At 38.8% G+C, this 13,400-nt stretch overlaps 1 protein-coding gene across 1 annotated transcript; it reads left to right on the top strand.

Annotated features, from left to right (window-relative positions):
- The first annotated feature begins 12,433 nt into the window (after positions 1-12,433).
- Positions 12,434-12,988, top strand: LOC110093711. The gene has a single exon (XM_020818687.1). The coding sequence runs from the start codon at positions 12,434-12,436 to the stop codon at positions 12,986-12,988; it is 555 nt and encodes a 184-aa protein (XP_020674346.1).
- Positions 12,989-13,400: the final 412 nt, after the last annotated feature.

The following is a 13,400-nucleotide window of genomic DNA, read 5'->3' as shown; positions in this document are numbered from 1 at the left end:
CAGTAGAGTTTTTCCATGACTAAAATTAATTTCACGTTTCCTGTACGAATCTCATACAAAGAGTTTGTCCTGGTACGAACCTTTATTTTACGGTCAGAGTACAAACATTGCGAGTAGAATTCCCGAGAGTTTCATTCCCGACGAATATTAAATTTGTCATGCACTGAATAAGACTTTAGAAAATTTTTCTCCCACATGTTCAGTCCGTGCTCTTCTAAGGGTCCAATGACATTGATGTTGCCGTGACGTAACCAAGGTTTCGTCCACGATCCGATCAAGTTCACAAAAATTATCCCCTAAGAGTGTGTTGTTAGTTAATTTTTTCACTCAAATTAACAACTCACTCCCTTTGTAAAAAAATATGATTTACAAATGAATAGCTTGAAGTTTCATCGCCTTGGAGTGATTTTTCTGACAAATGTTGAGTAACAACACCAAGAGACATATACAAGTATAAAACTTCCAAAGAACTGTTTAGGAAGATATATAAAATAATAATATAGTGAAATGCATTCCAAAATAATTACCAAGTTGGCAAAGAATATAAACATGACAGAAATAGCCAACTCTCGTCTACAATCTCCCCCTGTTGTTTATGATTGCAAAACAATTATATGTTTGTAGGACGTTTCAAATTTTAAGCACTCCTAAACTCCCCCTAAATTGGATGAAACTCATTGAAAATAAGGAGGCATTTTGAAAAAAAAAAATTGTAAATCTTTCATAAATAATTTATAGCAACTTAAAAAGGTTTGATAATTATAGAGTCGATCCTTCTCTTTAGGAGTAAGTATTCTTTCCTTGATATCTATAGAGTTTCATTGTTGAAGGGTGTGAAATAGCTAATGGGGCAAAGAATAAGTGCTATCGATATGATTGTTGGGTTTGCAAACTTTTACCAAAAGTTATGTCATGTTGGCATATAATGTGTTATATTGACGGTTTCTCTTTATTGCTACCTGCACTTCTGACTCAACTTTGATCAAATATAATGTAAATGCTATTGTTGTAAAAAAAAATTTGATAGTTATCTAAAGGACACTTTAAAGTTTGTTTTTTTTATACTCTCACTCACTGTCAATATTTTTTCAATGTCTAAGTAGCTCGTTATACTTTGTAATCTGTATTATATTTCAAACAAAAGTCTTAGGGAAATCGAATAATCTCATCCTTTTATAGCTTTAGTTAAGTCATCGATTGTTTGGAATAGATAATTATTTTCATCCATTAGGACTTAATCATGGGATTATTGATAACTTGACTTCTGTTGCTACATTAAAATTATGCTTATATATAATATATACTATACTAATATACTAGTATATAAGATAATACCTATCCCTACTTAGTATCCAAAGATAGACAAGAGAGTCGTTATTCCTAGCAAAGTCACTAGAATGTATTCTCGCTTCCAGGAGAAAAAATGATGCCCACGGTGTATCAAATTATGTTTCACTAAGTATTTTTAGGCGTCACATTTTTTCCAACGTAAAGATTGGGATTTTAAACTACTTAACCAATTTTTTCCTAATGTAAGTGTCAACTTTTCCTCTATACAGCTAGCCCTCATAATTAAATTACCCCTTCTGTAATGTCTACCTTAGAAGAGAAAACCGATTAAGGATGAATTAATTATTTAGTCAGTGCTAAATAGTTTTTAATTTTTTGTTTTTGTGGGATGCTCGAGATAAACCTGTATCCCAAGATCCCATGAGCTTCCGTTGAGATCCGGGAATATTACCGTAGGTTAAGGCTACCAACACTTCACAATAGTGACCTCTGTTGTCTCCCATGAATCTGATTAGCATCAACGGATTTGCCTCTCCTCTTAGGGCTCGAGTAAACTAAATTTTGGATTAGAAGTAATGTCATATTGTTTATTTGGGTTAGGGACTTACGCTTCCCACTTAAAATTTATCCGCCTATAGATTTTGATTTTATATTGGGTCTACAGCCCTCTTCTTTATAGGAGTTCCTATAATGATAGGATCTTAGGTCGTCGACTATATAGCTTATGTTAATGTAGCCTCATATCAATAGATTTTATTGTCTTCATTTTAGAAAGTAGCCCCTTAAGTTTTGAGAAAGTTGAGTCTTACTTTCTGGTCATGAAATTTGACTTAGAAATACTTGAGAAGTTGGGTTCTTTTATGCTTTCATTTGAACAGTACCCTGTTATAGCGGGTCTTATGGGCTGTCTTATTAGAAAGATAGCCACCATAGTTGTTTGGATTTTGGGCTCGGTGTACGACTGTTCATTGAATATCCGTCAGCCCGTGCTACTCCATGTCTTAAGCTGCTTCCCTTGCGGAGTAATATTTTGGTGGTGTGTCCTTACAATCGCTAGAGCAAGCTGGCGTGGTCGTGTCAGCACTTAAAAAGGTGTTGTATTACTCCACTTGGAGAAATTTTTTGCTCCCATTGGGAGGAATTCATAAACTCCCCTACTGGAACATTGTGCTGCACTTAATTTAACTGGGAATTTACGCCTTCGTTTATCTTATTAGTTGTTATTAGCAAACGTTTAGAGGTATTACAAAACCCTAACTCCAAAACCCTTACACATGGATAGCCTGTTATATATACCACATGTCTTTTTAAAATGAGAATGAGGATATTATTATATTGCCATTATTTACTTTCATAGTCCAGCTGCCGTGAGCTTCCTACTTCGTGCCGTAGGCTTGTTCTTTCATATGAAATAGTGGTTCTTTTAACGTGTACTCACATTCTTTTCTACCGTCTTGTAAAGTTTACGCAACTGGTATACTTCTTAGCATTCATGTTGATTTTGTCAGTAGAATCAATTATCACCTCTAGTTTTTCCTAAATTACCTAGTTTTAGTTACTACACTACATTTCGTCTACATAATTGGAGGTCTTCATGGATAACATGTTACATTGATTTGCATCTGTAAGCAATAGAGTGTTTACCAGAAAGCTAGAGCTTGCCTGGAGTTGGAGGGGTTTAGTTATAAGATTTTTCAAGTTTTTCTCTTATGTATCTATTATTCTTAGTTTTAGGTCTTGTTATGGCGTTTTAGTTTCGATTATTTTGTATGTTTTAGTTTGTTTATGTGAACTATTTTTATACATTTTTAATGCATGATATATTAAGAATTCTATATTAATTAGATTCAATCTAACTAATTAAAATCTTAGATCTATTAATAAAAAGATATTTTTAACAATGTTTAAATTTAGTTTAGATATTTATATTTTTCTAAGTTTCAATTAATATCTTTTTAAATTATTTTTTTAAATTCAATTGGTTGCTTTATTTTAAACGATTGAAGTTTAATAATTGTTAAGTTAAAAGATTTCATAATCTTAAAACTCATACCTTGCAAGATTCAAAACTTAATTTTAGGTGTCGAATTTTTAATTAAATTACTTTATTAACAAAAAGCTAATTCTATTTTAATAAAATAAAGTCCTATGCGTTAGATTTTAAAGTATTTGTAAATTAGATGCTAAATGTCTAACTAATTCCCTCTTATATCTTAAAGATATACATCAAAAAAATGATTACACTAAGTTACTAAATCAGTGAGATCAGATTTGTATTTCATTGAGAGCTCTAAATTATAAGTTCAATACTTTAAAGTTAATAATATCTTTAAATCCTCTTATGTTCTCAAATGTTCAATTAATTAACTATTAACTTTATTGATTTAATAGTATTTTGTAATGAATGGAAATTGCTGTATAATTAATTAACACTCTCCCAATTTTTTCCAATTTGTGGAATTCCTCATGCATAATTTTATAGCCTTTTTGACATTCCCTCCTAGTGAGGGGAAGCTTGGGAAGGTCCTTACCCTTCGATCCACCAGCCATTGATTAAAATTGATAGTGAGGGCATAGGGGAGTGAATCGACCTCGAAAGCTTTGTCTTGGAACTCCTCCGAATCATAAATTGATTGTGGTTACCAATTTTAAAATTTAAACATTTTTTCCCATTAGTTTCAGTGGACATTTCAATAGCCCCCTCTCATGAGGGATTGCGTTGGAGATGCGGCATTTTCCCTATTAGTCAAAACTGGCGGATTTAAATCAACCGATCACCAGACTGTCTCATGGTGGACATATCAACCCCAGTGTATGTCTCGATCTCCTCCAATCGGTGACATTCGCACTTTTGTATTAGTCAAGTATCAGCTTTAAAATAATAATATTATAATAATGAAAACAACAATTATTATTATTCATTATCTATTATTACATTGTATAACCCGTTCTGCCTCTATTCACTTTTGTCTAAGAAATAGAATATGCGACCAGACGACCATTGTAACGATGCAGAGTTTCATGGGGTCGTCGATTTTGGTCACAAGTAAGGTGAAGGGAGGCAGTCAGACTGTGAGCACGATTTAGTTCTAGTAGTCAGGGTAGATTCAAGCCGGCTAGTTGGGACCATGGAGATCATGTTCAGTGGAGTGTGCATACATACAAACCAGTTATTGTTCATGTTCGTAAATGCTAATAAGAATATACGGTGGACGGAGCTCGTTTGACCGGCGTAGGTATGCAAATAATAGAGAAGCATGTGTGTGAGAGATCACAAGGTTTTGTGTGCATAAGAGTTTGATTTGCTGGGGGTTTGTGTTTGCGTGTCTGTCTAAATTGGAGAGGTAGGGCCTTTAGTATTGTAGAAGGAGCGGTTGTGAGATTGTGTGTGAGTGGGGTAGTGGGTATGATTAGGCTATGGTTAGTTTTAGATCAATAGTGAAAATAAGGACCGCGTCCATCTCCTTAGTTTTTATAGACATATCCCATAATAAATTGGCCAAAGACATGTATCAGAGTGGCAGTAATTTTAGCCTCATTAAAAAAACTTATAAATAAATGTTAGGAAATGCAATTTTAAAATAAGTTTATCTAAATAAGTCTTGACAATACATGTCTTGAAGTAAAATGGTGTGCCCAAGGTAATATACTATAACTAAGTCATTATATAGTAGGATGTGATTAAGATAAGTATGATTTATACAGACTTATAGGTTGGATTTAACTTTGCATTCATTCTAGTAAATTTGAATAAGAATATATGCATACAATATTATTTAATCCTTTAAATTGATCATATCTATTATATAAATTATCTATACATGTATAGCTTTGGATAAACATACTTGAAGTAGTTCTAGAAATAATAAATTGTTAGTTATCCAGGCTAGTTATAGAAACAAAAATGCAAATTAAAAAAAAATTTAGAGAAATAAAACAAATATAGAAGCTAAATCAAAATAACTTCATCATATTATGAATTTAATATCACTAATAGTGAAAAAAATGGCATATATAGAGAAACTTATCTCATAGTGGACCTAGATTTGAACTAGGTAGTGATGTGGATCCACATTTGAGGCTATTTCAGACCTTTAAGCCACTAGCATTCAAAGGTGAAAGTGATCCAACATGAGCTGACTAGTTGTTATTAAGGATGGGGAAAATCTTGGATGGTATGATTTATCCAAATAACAAAAAGGTGACCGTGTTGGCCACTTTTATACTGGAAGGTGATGCAGAAAGATAGTGGCAAGCTCAACATAGAGTGAAATTTGAATTGATACCCATCACTATGGTATAGTGGAATGATTTTTTACTAGCCTTTAGACAAAATTCATTCTATTCCACGATCAGCCAGACTAGCTCTTCAAGATTAATTATTTAATTTGACTCAAGATTCAAAGACAATCATATAATATGAAATAGAGTTCAATTCCCTATCTTGATATGCTCCTCATTATGCCGCCACTTTGAAAAAAAAAATTCCATTAATTTTAAGAGGCATTAGGGACCAATGGAGATTAGCATTGGTACCTTTCGATATAAATAAATTGTCAGTCATAGTGGAGTAAGAATAATTAAAAATGAACTAAATTTTTCTAAAAGTACTTTAGAGCAACAGATAGACAAAATAAATATTTTTTAAGAGAATGATTAGCTTTGAAATAAAAAGCTAAAATTTGATAATAAGCATAAGTAAATTTAGTCTAAGAAGCGTATTCATGGATAATGAGGGAAAAGATACTTTGGTCTGTGTCAAATAGGTTATGGAAGGTGTAACAATTATGGTGAACAAAGTCTCTCTCTCTCTCTCTCCCTCTCTCTCTCTCCCTCTCATTTTCTCTTTCTCTCTCTCTATCTCCATCTCTCTCTCTCCCCCTATCTCTCTCTCTCTCTCTTTCCCTCTCTCTCTCTCCCTGTTGCTCTCTCTCTCTCTCACACACACACACACACTCTCTCTTTCTCTCTCTCTCACTCATTATCACTCTGGCTCTCTAGCTCACTCTCTCTCTTTCTCTCCCTCTAGCTCTCTCTCTCTCGTTCTCTCTCTCTTGCTCACTCTCTCATTCTCTCTCTCTTGCTCTCTCTCTCATTCTCTCTCTCTCTCCCTCTCCCTCTCTCTCTCCCTCCCTAGCATTCTCTCTCTCTCACTCACTCTCTCTCACTCCCCCTCTATCTCTCTCCCCTTCTCTCTCTCTCTCTATTTATTTTTGCGCAGCTTCTCAAGAGAAAATTTTTTCTCTTAGTTTGGTGATTTTGCCGGAGGGTTTGGATCTCATGGGCTCTTGGGTTATGGTGGGGGGTGACTGCGGGTCACCGTCCGATCATCGCACGAGAAGCGGTGGTGGAGTTGGGGGGATCGCTGATGATGGGAGAAACATGCTGGCTAGTATAGTTTCAAGATATGGAGGGAGATTTATTTTTGTAGTGGAGATTGGTGCTACTGGAGGGAGTTCTAGTGAAAGGAGGTTTTTGTTTGGAGGATTTGGCGGTTTGGTATAGATTGGGGCCGAGGGTAGCTGCTTGGTTCGGGCACCTATTAAAGCGGGGTGTACTAGTTTGGTAGCTCAGACCAAGTTGTTTGTCAGTATTTGACATCCAGTGAGGAGCTGGATACATATCTGAATATGGATGATCAGGGAATGGCGGATATTGATATGTCATTGAAATACTCATATGATCTTGATCAGGTCATGGAAATTTTAGATGGAAGTGAGGATGTGGTATCTCCTTTGGAGGCAACTACAAGATCTGGAGCCCTGCTTATGTCAGAGAGATTTGAGGAGACTGTTGTTGTAGGAGTTGGGGGCGACATCACAGCAGATAGTACTAGATCTGAGAACTTAAAGCAGCTGGACCATCTGCAATGTGAAGCTACGGCATTGGGATCGGATGGATGCATTGTGGTCGGGAGTTGAATAAAGCTATAAGGAGTAATTCAGATGGAAATTTGAAGACTCGTGCTATAGAAATGGAGGTAAGTAGAATTGTTGACAATCTTATATTTGAGAGTGAAAATGTACTTTTCACTTTTGGTTATGTGGGTCGTATCCGAGACCTAGGTAAGGTTTCGCTGAAATTGTCTATTAGATTAGAAGTAAATACTACTTTACAAGATGCGAAAATCAGTTTTGGTGTTTCTGGGAATGTTAATGTGGTAACTGGGTTTGCCCAGTCGTTTAGGGGGAAAGATGTAGGTACCGATAGTTCCAGTTTACCTTTGGAGTCTTCATGAACATTACCTATTTTTGATATTGCTTCAACTGAGAATTCTTCCTCATGACAACCTTTGCGGGAATCAGTGCCCTCCAGGTCTGTTTTGATGGAAGCTGAAGGTAGTATGGCTGCTACTAATGCTTGGAGAAAGCCTATGCCGGTCAAACTATGTTTGTCCGAGGATGTTGGGAATTTCTTACGGGAGGATGGGCTTGTGAAGTTAGATCTGAATAAGGCCAGAGGTAACATCCATAGGTTGAACCGGGCCCTTGTGGGAAGCTTGTTGGGTTGACGTCTCCGATTTTGGGTGGTTCAAAACGATCTCCAACGCAAATGGGGGCATATTGGCCTTACTAGAATCACACCTATGGGAGCTAATTATTTTTTATGTTGGTTTGAAAATATGGAGGCAAGAAATAATATATTGATTGGAGGGCCTTGGTACATTATCGAGTAAATTATTGGTATTGATCAATGGAATGTAGGTGCAACAACTAAATCCTTGTGAGGTTTCACTTCTCCGGTTTGGATTAGGCTCCCAAACTTACTGTTGGAATACTGGGATGAGTTTAATTTGGCTAGACTTGCTGGGTATTGGAGAGCCTCTGTTTATGGATGAACTTACAAGATCATGGGATTGATGTGCTTTTGTAAGAATTTGTGTTAGGTTGGACTTGTCTAAAGGCTGCCTAAAGGTGTTTGGGCACAGGGATTGGGAGGGAATTTTTTCCAACCAAATGAATATGAAGGAATGCATTCGATTTGTTTGAGATGTGGTAAAGTTGGACGCAATGCGGTTTTGTGTAAGGAAGATTATGGTCAGACTAGGCAACAAATTTTAAGGAGTAAAGGAGAGCATTCTGTGGTTGATTCTGGGCGGGGTGTGGGCTTGGTGAATGTAGATTCTTTTGTTTCCAGTATGTCAAAAGGAAAGGTAAAGATGGAAGCTTGATTGTCTCATGATAATTTAATGGTTGTTGATTCGGACTTTGGGGAGTGGACTATTGTCACCAGGAGAAGTAAATCAATAATGCTCGAACTAGAGTTAAGCCTCAAGTTATTAATAACAAGCTAGCTCCTAATGCTACAGCTCCTAAATCTGTTAGGAGGGAAGTTCAAAAAGCCAAAAGTAATACAAATCTTATTTTAATGGGCACGAATCATGTTGGTAAGGTGTTGGAGGAAGGGTGTTTATCCTTTGGTGTAAATAAGCAGGTGAAGGAAGATATTGGGCATCCGAATGTACAAAATGTTGAAGCTTTGGTTTTAGGTAAGGAGCAAATTGATAGACAGTCTTTTGTTTGAAATGCTGATTGTAAATCTGGAATTATTGATGTGGGAATGGATCAGATAGGAATGGATTTTGTTGTATTGAATTCTAGAAATAGTGTTTTGGGTATGGAGCTGTCTGGTATATAATTTGCTGAACATAATGCTGAATTTAATTTAATTGGTAAGGAGCCAAGCTGTGCGGTATCTACAGATGCTATGGCATGGGGTGATGCTTTGCAGTCCTTTGTATAGAAATCTGGGCATTTTTTTTCAGGTGAGGAATAGAGTAGTGAAGCGAAAATTGACAAGGAAGTAAGTACAAGAGGATTTGGGCATTCTTATGATTTAAGGATGGTGGGGAGAAGGAACTAGAAAGATAGGAGTAAACTAGAGTCTCTCAATTAGACTTTAGTGCCTAAAATGTTGAAATTCTCCAACAATAAATCTGGGGTGTTGAAACCTAAGAGAAAGCATGATAGGAACTCCATTGTTGCTAGAGAAATTGCTCATATTGGTTCTTTACTAAAATTGCCTTGCATGAGAAGAAGGAAAGTTACTGAAATTGGTTTGGCAGCCTCCTCTAAGGAGCTTTTGGTTAATATTAGGGATAAATTGGGTTGTTTAAAGGGAAGTGGGAGTACTATAGAAGTTGGAGGCAAACCAACTATGGAAGAAACATCTTTTCTTGAACAACCGACTAATGTCATAGAAGAATCGGATTGCATGGAGGTTTATGATGTGGATATGGTCGGTGTGATTGCCTTCCTAATGTAGGATGTGTTTCCTGAAAACATTAGTGGTGGGGATGCTTCCCATTTGGTTAATAATGGGTTGTATCTTCATGGCATCATGCATCTTGGATGGTCTCAATCAAGGTTTTCTTTCTTTCCACTTGGAGCAACAGGATACTTTTCAATCTTTTGGATTGTTTTCAGATTCTTCTTGGTGTCTCCCCCCTACAGGTTGGTTGAAGGTTACTATTGATGGAGCTCTTCCTAGATCTAAGGCTGCTCTATTTTGTGCCCAAAGGGCAATTAAGGATACCTTTACTTGGGATATGAGAGAGTAATAGTAGTTATAATCCTCATTAATTTTTTATATTCTTGAGGAAGTTGGTAGTTCTTACTTTTTGGCTTAGAGCATGTTGGAACTTTCTTTATTTTACTTAGTTATAATGGTCTTTATATGAATGCAAATGCAAAAGTTCATCTCTCTCTCTCTCTAAGTTCATCTCTCTCTCTTTCTCTCTCTCTATCTCTCTCTCTCTCTGTCGCTCTCTCTCTCTCTCTCTCCCTCCCTCTATCACTGTCTCTCTCCCCCCTCTCTCTCTCTCCCTCATTCTCTCTCTCTCTCTCTCTCTCTCTCTCTCTCTCTCTCTCTCTCCCTCGCCTCTCTCTCCCTCATCTCTTTCTTCTCTCTCTCTCTCACTCTCTCACTTACTCACTCTCTCTTGTTCTCTCTCTCCTACTCACTCTCTCATTCTCTCTCTCTTGCTCTCTCTCTCTCATTCTCTCTTTCTCTCTCTCTCTCTCCCTATCTCTCTATCTCATCTCTCTCTCCCCTCTCTATCCTCTCACTCTCTCCCTCCCTCCCCATGTCTCTCTCTCCCTCCCTCCCTCCCTCCTCTCTCTCTCTCTCCCTCTCGCTCTTTCTCTCTCTCTCTCTCATTCTCTCTCTCCCCCTCTCTCTCTCTCACTCTCTCTCTAACTCTCTCTCTGTCTCTCTCTCTTGCTCACTCTCATATTCTATCTCTCTCTCTTCTTCTCTCTCATTCTCTCTCTTTCTCACTCTCTCTCTCTTTCTCTCTCTCTCTCTCTCTCACTCACTCTCTCATTCTTTCTCTCTCTCTTACTCTCTCTCTCTTACTCTCTCTAGCTCCCTCTTACTCTCTCTCTCTCTTGCTCACTCTCTCATTCTCTCCCTCTCTCCCTCTCTCGCTCTCATTCTCTCTCTCTCTCTCTCTCTTTCTCTCTCTATCCCCTCTCTCTCTCCCTCTCTCTCTCTCTTACACTCTCTTTCTCTCTATGTCTCTCTCTTTATCTCTTATTCTCTCTCTCTCTCTTCCTCTCTCTCTCTGTGTCTCTCTCTCTATATCACGGGTCCGCACAACTTCGCTTGAGAGATTTTTCTCTCAAGAACAAGATCCGGTTGTTATGGCTTACTCACAATTGCTCGTGGGGTATGGTGGGGGGTGACTGGAGTTAACCCCCTCGTCACCCGCCAAGGAGCGACGGAGGGAGGAATGCTATTGGTGGGAGAAGTTCGGAGGGATGGGGGGAAGAATGTTGTTGAGGGTAGTTGTTTGGGAGCCTTTGATGCGAGTTAAGGAGGGGATAATAATGAGAGGAGGTCCTCTTTATCGAGGATGAGCAGTGTGGCGGATAATGGAGATGTGAAGAAACAGCTTGTCTATATCCGGTCTCCTGTTAAGGCAGGGAGTACTAGGTCGGGAGGCAGTGTGGTTCCCGTGAAGGTTGCTATGCATGGCATTCCACCTGGGGAGGTGCTTGGGGTTGATTGTAGAGGTCTTGGTAGGCCTCATCGCCGGGCTGGGAGCGCTAAATCGGGGGACTTAGTTGCATCTGAGAGGATGGGTGGTCTTGGTGTCGCATCTAGAGATGAGGGGGGGGGGGGGGGGGGTGGGGGGGGGGGGGAGGGGGGGGGGGGGGGGGGGGGGGGTTAAATTGAATGCCAAAAGGACGAACCAAAGAATGTATCTACAGGTTAAACCTAACGTTCATGAAGTCATGGCGATCATGGGCAGGGATGAGGTTGAGGAATTTTTGAAAGAGGTCCAGGCTAATGCTAGATCGATGGTCCCGATGGAGGAGACTAGTTCAAATGCACTTAATGAAATGACCGTCGACACGGTGTAGACAGATGTGCTGGATGCTGGCAAGATTGGGCTTCATACCTCCTTTGCCCAGATTGAGGTACACAAAATGTTGGATAACCCCACGTTTGAACCAAACAGGTTGCAATTTATATTTCGTAACGTGGGACTAGTGAGGGACCTGGACAAAATTTCCCTGGGTCGGGATGTCGAGGAGGTGAGTATAAATGTTTATAGGGTTAAACCACGTATTAATTTTGGAGGTACTGGTGATGTTACTAGTTGTAGCAAGATCAATGGTAGTGACTCCTTCAGTGCCCGAGTACGAACAACAAGTGTTCGCAAAAATGTTTATGTTGAAACTCTCACATTGCAACAGGGACAGGAACTCGCCAGGTCATTCGAAAGAGGTGTGGATGACACTAGGACAGCTACAAATGCCTGGAAGAAAATAATGCCAGTTGCTTTAAATCTATATGATGATGTTAAAGATTTTCTATGGGAAGATGGCTTGGTTAAGCTTGACCTCAATAAGGCAAGAAGAAATATTCAGAAACTTTGAAGAGCGCTTGTTGGCAGCCTCTTATGACGACGGGTGCCATTTTGGGTTGTTCAAAATGAGCTACAAAGGAAGTGGGGATACTTTGGGTTATCCCAGATCACTCTCATGGGATCAGACTGCTTTCTCTGCTGGTTTGAGGATATGGAAGCAAGAGATAATGTATTGACTGGGGGACCTTGGTACGTTGTAGGTCAAATAATTAGAGTGGAATAGGAGAATACCGAGTTACATTGTAGGTCAAATACTTGGTACGTTGTATGTCCGAATCCGTAAAAAAGTTTACGTTGCCTGTTTGGCTTAGGCTCCCAAACTTGCCATTGGAATACTGGGTTGAGGCAAACCTGGCGAGGTTGGTTGTCGGTGTTGGGGAACCATTGTTCATGGATGAACAGACCAAGCAGTACAATAGATGTGCTTTTGCATGTGTCTGCATCCTCTTGGACTTATCCAAGAGATTGCCTAAAGGTGTGTGGGCTCAAGGTCTGGGTGGAACCTTTTTTCAGCCAACAGAGTTTGAAGGAATTCCACTAATTTATTTAGATCGTGGTAAGGTTGGACACAAGGCTGAGGGATGTAGGGAGCCAATGCAACAGGTAAGGAAGAGTTTTCATGTACAGAATTATCCTTGGGCTGCTAATTCCGGACAGGGGAAGGAGGCAGAGTTGGATCGGGCTGGAAGTGCAAACCAGGCCATTAGAACTGGGGTGTTGAATGCGAGCTCTTCAGATGTTGATAAAGAATATGGAGAATGGACTATTGTGACTAGAAGAAGAAGAAGGCTAAATCTTTTTAGAGCTGGAATGAAATCATAGGTACCTAATTATGGGTAAATTGGTCCGGCTACAAAAACTACTAGTAAAGAGGTTTGGAGGGAAGTTGCTAAAGTTTAGAAATCAGTCGATAATCAAGCCATGACCAAACCTCCTGTTGGGGAGATGAAATATATGCCAAATGTCATGGGTAAGGGTCTGACTGTTGAGGAAAGGGCTGATTATAAGGGGCTATCAAATGACCAGAAAAGTGAAGCAGATGATGTGGAAAGGCTTCGAAATAGGGAATCCTTAGGTGGGTGTTGGGGGTTTCCAAGGATTATGAGGTAATCATATGAATGGGAATTGGCACAACCTCCTGTTAAGAATATGGAAGAAGAGGTGTTGGACTACGTGCAAAGTAGATAACTAAAGATGGGGGCAATGGATTCTCGGAAGATAAAAGCCAACCCTT

This window comes from Dendrobium catenatum, unplaced genomic scaffold (genome assembly GCF_001605985.2).
Source record: "Dendrobium catenatum unplaced genomic scaffold, ASM160598v2 fragScaff_scaffold_550, whole genome shotgun sequence".
Taxonomy (NCBI): Eukaryota; Viridiplantae; Streptophyta; class Magnoliopsida; order Asparagales; family Orchidaceae; genus Dendrobium; species Dendrobium catenatum.
The sequence above is the reverse complement of the archived record's forward strand: the minus strand, read 5'-3'. Positions and strand labels throughout refer to the sequence as shown.